The 8,145-nt window shown below is 36.9% G+C and overlaps 1 protein-coding gene across 1 annotated transcript; it reads left to right on the plus strand.

The window, feature by feature from the left end:
* Positions 1 to 1,478: 1,478 nt before the first annotated feature.
* Positions 1,479 to 3,722, plus strand: LOC124234299 (claudin-17-like). Its single transcript, XM_046651601.1, has one exon. The coding sequence runs from the start codon at positions 1,671 to 1,673 to the stop codon at positions 2,298 to 2,300; it is 630 nt and encodes a 209-aa protein (XP_046507557.1). The 5' UTR covers positions 1,479 to 1,670; the 3' UTR covers positions 2,301 to 3,722.
* Positions 3,723 to 8,145: the final 4,423 nt, after the last annotated feature.

Raw genomic sequence — 8,145 nt, forward strand, 5'->3', positions numbered from 1 at the left:
GGTCTAGGATGGTACTAAGAAAGCAACAATAACAACAAAGATAGGTGGATGATAGAGAGAGAGAGAGAGAGAGCTAGCTAGACCACCCATCTTGAAAACTCAATGGTTCCACATTTCCTAATTCAATTAACAGGATCTTTAAATCTTGTTGGTATTGGACCAATATATTAGCTCTTGGCCTGTGGTTGACTGAAATGGCGGACCTTTTGCAAATCATAACGTCTCCCAGCTGGAGTATGCTTGGGGTGCTTGTCTTTGAGTAGTTTTTATCCCTGAAATGGATTCCTTGCAGTCTGATGTGAAAGAAAAAGGGGAAAGGTCCGTGCTTCCCACATTAAGTCCACTCCTCACCCTATGCTGGGCAATGGCGGGGATTCGGCAGTCAAGGATGACAATTTGACTCTTAGATTTTGAAAGAGTCTCAACTGAACTTTGCTTGCTTTGAAAATCTGAAAAACTATTGAAGAGATAGCATTAAATTTCAGGTTTAGACCCATTCATATAAAAATGCACGAAAAAACATCTCTCCATCCTGTTTTTTGAGTCAGATCAGAAAAAGGAGGTAAGCCTAATAAGACAGAGACCACATTTATCCCTGGATTAGTTACTGCATAGCTAGTTTAGCCAAGCACTCTGAAGACCTCACCTTCCACATCTGGCAAGTGAGAGACTTAAACCTGATGTCTTTGAAGATACCTTCCATCTCTAAAAAGTTTTCTATTATCCAAATTTAAGTACTTGCATAGCTAATCCAAAGGAGCACTTTCATATTGTTCTGTAAAAGTGAAATATATGTTTTTAGCTTGGATAAATGTGATATATTTCAATCTGCCATTGAAGAAGCTTCTAATGAAAGTTTATATACTAAACAGTATTTCACCAGAGAGAAGGATGTTACTCAACAAATAATGTAATAAATAAGTAAGTTCAATTATAAAAAGTGTCTCCCTTGGTCCTTCCTTTCTGGATCTTAAGAATAAATTGTGAAATCTGAATTTCTTGCTTAAGACTCCTCCTTTTATAAACTGTAAGTTGTTTTAGTAGAAGTCTTGAAACTAATACCTAAACATTTCTCCATATCCAGAAGACTTATTTAAAACCAGCATTGATTAACCTTATTCAAGAAAGGCAGTTAGATCAAAAGAAAGCAGTAGATCCTCTAAAGTCCAAAGTGTTTTTCAACTGCTCTCCAAAGAACTGGCAAGATTTTGGTATTGTCTTCGGTTACGGTGTAACATACAAATTTATACTTTTATATCAGTGACTTTCAGACAGGAAGCTTTCAGCGCTGTAATTAGCAATCCACAATGGAAGCTTTGACACTTAATCACAGCATTGCTAAGACAATAATAATATGAGAAATACTAAAGTTGAACGTTGTATTTCTTGACACACCTCTGGCTATCTTCTTATTGGCTGGGGAATAATTATATATGACTAGTAAATAATCCATACAGAAATGAATGCGTGTGTACAAAGGCAGCATGCATTTACAACAGGTACTTCTAGTTAAGCCAAGTTCAGTCACTGCTGCTGATTTGGATGAAAATGTTATGGGCAGTAACAGTGGAGAACATCATTAGAGACTGCTGTCATCTCAAAGAGGCCTCCGCGTTCTGGTTCTCTAGCAGCCTCCATTCCAGACTGGCTCAGTCTTCAAAGTAAAGGCGATGGCATTTTACCCTGTGCAAATTGCTGGACTGGTTCTTGGGTTCCTCGGCATGGTCGGGACTCTTGCCACCACCCTTCTGCCGCAGTGGAGAGTATCAGCTTTTATTGGCGGCAACATTATTGTCTTTGAAAGGCTCTGGGAAGGGCTCTGGATGAACTGCGTCCGACAAGCCAGGGTCAGGTTGCAGTGCAAGTTCTATAGTTCTTTACTGGCTCTCCCACCTGCCCTAGAAGCAGCCCGGGCCCTCATGTGTGTGGCCGTTGCTCTCTCCTTGATTGCTTTGGTTATTGGCATCTGTGGCATGAAGCAGATCCAGTGCACGGGATCTAACGAGAGGACTAAAGCGTACCTTCTGGGAACGTCTGGAGTGCTCTTCATCCTGACGGGCATCTTCGTTCTGATTCCGGTGTCCTGGACAGCCAATATCATCATCAGAGATTTCTACAACCCAGCCATCAACATAGGTCGGAAACGAGAGCTGGGAGCAGCGCTTTTCCTCGGCTGGGCAAGCACCGCTGTCCTCTTCATTGGAGGGAGTCTGCTATGTGCGTTCTGCTGTTGCAACAGAAAGAAGCAAAGGCTTAGATATCCAGCCCCTGGACATTTTGTGCCACACACAGATAAGTGAAGGAACATGACAATGCTAAGTAAGACCTCCACCAGTTATGTCTAATGCTTACTTTGGGCTCAAACTACGGATTATGATCAATGTGTTTTATAGAGTCCTGACGGAAGCTGTAAGTATGTCAGGCAGGAGAACTTGCTTTATAACTTCATTTAAATTGAGATAAAAAGCAGAAAGGGCATATAGATTGTAGTTTGTCACCTGTGGTAGGAATAGAAATGACTTAATTTGGACATTCTGACCTCATGTGTATTAAATGCATTTGCTATATTATTGGACTCAAATAATCCCCATTCCAATTTTTGTAGTCTAAAATCAAATATATCCACAATCCTTAGTATAATGATAGACTACTCTTTTTGACAATCATATATTATCTGCTAAGAAACCCAAAGTATATTGAGATTGATAATACATGGCAATAAGATATATTCTAAAATATGACATCAATTATTTTTCCTTCAAATTATTTCTTATACTAACATAGTAACAACTAAAATGATGATTTTTTTTCTTTTCTAAACAACCTGAAAAATAACAGACATCAAATAAGGATTTTTTAGTTGAGTTTATCAAATATGGAAATGACCACCCAATGAAAAGATTTGTTATTCCTTTAGGAAACTCAAATGTACTAGAATAAACACTTAAGGAAAATGGACCTCTGATTTCTCTTAGGACATTTAAGAAGATGGATTTTAAAGCATCTAATTTATACAGTCAAACTTGCTTAGAATTATATATTCAAAGGAAAATAATTTATAAGTGAAAAGTCGTATGCTTTCACAACCTATAATTTTCATTTACAAGCAAACGGAACTATCATTCTTAACAAGGACATCAATGGAACCTATGAACACTCCTCATACAAGAGGAAATATGGTCCTAACTAGGGGATTGAGGTTTGGGTGTCGAAGGCAATAGTTTCTCTTCCTTGTTTTATTGTTTAGTCATTATACAGGTCTACACATGCCAAGGAAAACGAAAAATCAAGGTAATGATTCAGGCAATTAGTCAGGCTAAAATAAGTACCTCCTGTTTTTCTCTCTCGTAAGTACCTAGGTATGGCTAAGGCATTCTGCTTTGTTTGAATTATATGTGTTATTTTCTCAGTTTTCCACTTCCCGTGTATACATGCTAATATCAAGGTTAAAAATGTGTGTAGGGGGTAGGATGGGGACGAGTAGAGAGTGTTTGTGGAGCAAGGCTACTCCTATGGGTTGCTTCTGAGCATCTCTAATATCTTGCGAATCAATCAATATTTATGCATTCATTTTTAACTCCTCAAATATTGTGTTTATTATGTAATAAAAATGTATTTAATTTACAGTATATAATTTCAATGAACAGATTAAATTAGTTCACCAAATGTTTATTGCATGTCCATCCTTATTATAATAAAATAAACTTGTTACATATTTTCAATGATGTTGGTATATTTAACAGCAGGGTCAATTTAAGACTGAATTTCTATCCTCCAAAGATCATGTAGTAACTCTGAAACATTAAATAGGAAATAATTCAAGACTAGGTGTTAGTGTCAAACCCTCACTCCATTCTACAAACCACCAGCAAGGCTTCAGTAAGTGTTACCCTTGGTAATATAAAATATTAATAGTACGTTAGTGATAAAGGCCATATAAATGCAAATATCTTCAAATAATAGCGAGAAAAAACAGAAAAGCAATGATTTAGATAGATTTTTCCTAAGATTGTTTTCTTTTTCAGACTTAATTCAGAAAGGTCTAAAAATTGGGTGTGTTGAAAAGGAGTCATTTATCATATACAGGCAAATAAGTAAGACATCAAGGAAAGCAAGACATATGCTTAAAGTTGTCATGGAATCATGTGTCTTACCTTTTAGCTCACTAGAAGAAGTAATTAGCCTAGTAGGATGGGTTCCAGAATCTAAACAAGGCATGCTGTCCTGCTAGCCACTGGATCAAAGGGTAAAAATATGTAACACTGAGTGGAATCAGAGAATTATTAACGATAACATTAGCTACTGAATATAGGGCAAAATTTTAGGAACAGGAATTCTTTCACTGGCTCTTTCATTCATCAAGATGTACTTTCAGGAAAAGTTATTTCTGCCTCCTCTACTTAGCAGCAATATTTTCCCTATTACACCAAAAACAAATTTTAATGATTTTCAATGAATTTCAAGATGCATTATGATATAAATCTCATATCACAACCCAAATTATGCAAGAAATACATCTTTATTTTCTAAAATTTAACTTAAATTCAACTTCTGGAGTATTTTCCCACATATTACACAGTTCTTGGAGTCTTAGGCAGGGTTAAGCAGTTTTGAGGTGGTAGGTTCAGGGGATCAGTTCATGATCATTAGTCCGTATAGGTTACTGAGAAGACATCTATTGATTTTATCTGCCCACACGGTCGGTCCCTTTAGGCTTCTCAGCTCTGTCAATTCTCTGTCACGTGTGGAAATCTTTTTTGAGATTCTCTTGTTTTGGCTGCTTGGATCAGTGGATTTTAACCCTGCCAGCATACTAGAGTTGCTAGGGGAACTTTGAAAACTCCCATGCAGCCAGTGTTGAGATGCTCTATGCCACCACTTCCCAAAGTCATGGTGAAAGCTGACCTGCTAATTTAGTTACCAGCTGTCTACAAGCAGCGCTGAAGGACATTCTTCCTTCTCCTATAAGATTTTTTTTTCTTAATATCACATCCACAAACCTCCATCTCCTCTATGGTCAAAAATTTTACACAATTCTATAGTGGCTTAGTCTTTCAGAAGAAAAAATGAATAAATGAAAATTAAAAGTTTTCTAGGCTATCTGCCTTCAGTTTTGCTATATATACTTCATTGAGCCAGTGAAATGCACTACTGGCTACCTTCTGGAATGGGGACCAGGGAAAGAGAGAAAATATAATATTATCTAGCCACAGATGGTTGAAAATGTTTTTAAAAGACTCATGCTTTGTAGGTTACAAATTTAATTAAATGCACACTAATGATTCTTTTCATTTGCAAAAAATGCTTGACATATTTAAAAACATTTTGTTGGACTCACTTGCTCTTCACAACCACGGTGTAATGTAGACAATGTAGATATCATTATCAACACATTTTAACCCAAAGAGCTGAAACTTGCAAGGTTATATGACTTGGCCAAAGTCACATAGCTAATATGGAAGATCAAGAAGTCAACGATAGTACTAAGTAGAGACTTAACAAATATTTCAGGAATGATCAAGAAACAATATACATGCAGTATAATAGCATGAGATTTTAGCTAATAGAGAACTCCTCCTCCCACAGGGAGGGAATGAAATAATAGAACTCAGAAATTTAAAAACAGTTCTTCTGTTTTAAGGTTGAAAAGCCTAAATTCTGAGAAGATTGTGAGTGAAGAACAAAATGGCTCAATTAGAACTAGGTTTTCCTAACTCTTAAAATTATAAAGTGATTTCTTTGGGTGAAGGTAAAATAAAAAGGAGCAGAGTTAAGATGGTCTGGATACCAATGTGTCCCCAGGAAGGACCCTGTGGGCTCTCCCAAGTCCAATTCCTGGGGAATGGGACACAGAGAAATGATAAGCTTTCAGTTGGGTTTTAGAATTTTAGGGTAGAAATGCTCTGTGTCCTGAGGCAGGTGGAGCCAAGGATTTTGACAGTTTTTCTCATGCCTTCACAGTGCTGAGAGATAAGAAACATCTCTGTGATGTGTTTAGTGTTAGTCTGACAGATCAAGAGATAATCTTGCCAAGTTTCTCACAGCTAGAACGCTATGGCAACAGAAGAATATTTCTTACCCATCCAAGAGTGGCACAGAGCATCCGAAAAGTCCTAGTCACTGGGACTCAGTAAAAACACAGCATAACACACATGGATGGACAAGTGGGCCTGTCCATCAACTGTTTATCCTCAGATCCATTCCTTTTCCTTCCTGTGCTCTAATCAGTATCTTAAGGAGGCTGACTCCCACGGGCTGTACCAAGAGCGGGTGATGGGAGTGACCCCTACCAGGTTCAAGCAATAAGAGGTAACTCTATGTGTAGAGAATTTAAAAATGATAATACAACCAGCTAAATATTGAGTCTACTCTTTATTATCTTAACATGCTGGCCTTTCAAAACAATGTCAGTGATAAAGTACTCCTGCTAAAAAAAATGCAAAAATTGTGTTAGTCTAAGTCCTGAACAATTACTGTAGTTACTGTTAGATGATAGATTAGATAGATAAATTGGTTACATTAGATTAGATGATAGCGTTATGGGCTGAGTTGTGTCCTCTGTCAAAATTCATATGTTGAAGCCCTACCCCCAGTATTTCAGAATGTGACCATATTTGGAGATAGGGCCTTTAAAGAGGTAATTAAGTTAAAATGACATCATTAGGGTGGGCCCTAATCCAATATGACTGGTGTTCTTTAAAGAAGAGGAAATGTGGACACAGGTGAAGAGGGAAGACAATGTGAAGACACAGGAAGAAATGGCTATTGACAGCCGTGGAGAGAAGCCTGGACCACATCCTTCCCTCTCAGCCCTCAGAACGAACCAACTCTGCCAACACCTTGATCTTAGACTAAATAAGACATATATATACACACTTTAAGCTTCATTGTCATTATTATTTTTTTTACGGTAAAAAAATTGATGCTTAAAGAGGTTACATAACAGAATGACTATCATCAAAAAGACAACAAATAACAAGTGTTGACCAGGATGTGGAGAAAAGGGAACTCTCGTGCACTCTCGGTGGGAATGTAAATTGCTGCAGCAATCCATTTACAATGTAAAACAGGATGGAGCTTCCTCAAAAAATTAAAAATAGAACTACCACACAATCCAGCAATTCCACTTCTGGGTATTTAACAAAGAAAAGAAAAAGAGTAACATGAAAAGCTATATGCATGTACTCTCATTGCAGCACTATTTACAATAGCCAAGATATGGAAGCAACCTAAGTGTACATCAATAAATAAATAGATAAAGAAATTGTGGTGTAGGTTGGTGAACATGATGTAATCTACACAGAAATCATAATACAATGATGTACACCGGAAATTTATATAATGTTATAAACCAATGTTACCTCAATAAGAAAAAAAAGAAATTGTGGTATATATACATAATAAAATATTACTGTGCCATAAAAAAGAATGAAATCTTGCCATTTGTGACAACATGGATGGACTTAGAGGGTATTATGCTGAGCGAAATGTCAGACAAAGACAAACACCCTATGATTTCACTTATATGTGGACTCCCAAAAACAAAACAAATAAACAAACAAAACAAAACAGAAAAAGACTCACAGATACAGAGAATAAATTGGTAGATGCCATAGGGAAGGTGGGAAGGCATTGGGCAAAACAGATGAAGGGGATTAAGAGGTACAAACTTCCAGTTATAAATTAAGTAAGTTACAGGGAAGTTCTATACAGAATAAGGAATATAGTTAATAATGTTATAATAAATTTGTATGGTTACTAGACTTATTGTGGTAATCATTTTGTAAAGTATATAAATGTCAAATCACTATGCTGTACACCTGATACTAACATAATACTGTAGGTCAGCTATGCTTCAATAAAAAAGAGACTACATAACCTTTTCAAGGACATCAGTGAATCCTGAGCAAGTATGCTTTCTTCTATGTTACCCTTCCTCCTCATCTCCTCGTACAGGGAGGTTAATAACCACCCTCTTTACCTGGAAGGGCTACTGTGAGGAGAAAATGAGGCTGTGCCTGCGAAAGCATTTTAATCGTTAAACATTATGTAAATGTAATACATAATTACTATTATTATCTCCCAGCAGTCCAAGTCTTAAGCTCTTTAGAGGTCACTTGCTTTCTCTTCCCATAAAGTAATTGA

The sequence above is a fragment of the Equus quagga genome, unplaced genomic scaffold (genome assembly GCF_021613505.1).
Source record: "Equus quagga isolate Etosha38 unplaced genomic scaffold, UCLA_HA_Equagga_1.0 73442_RagTag, whole genome shotgun sequence".
NCBI lineage: Eukaryota > Metazoa > Chordata > Mammalia > Perissodactyla > Equidae > Equus > Equus quagga.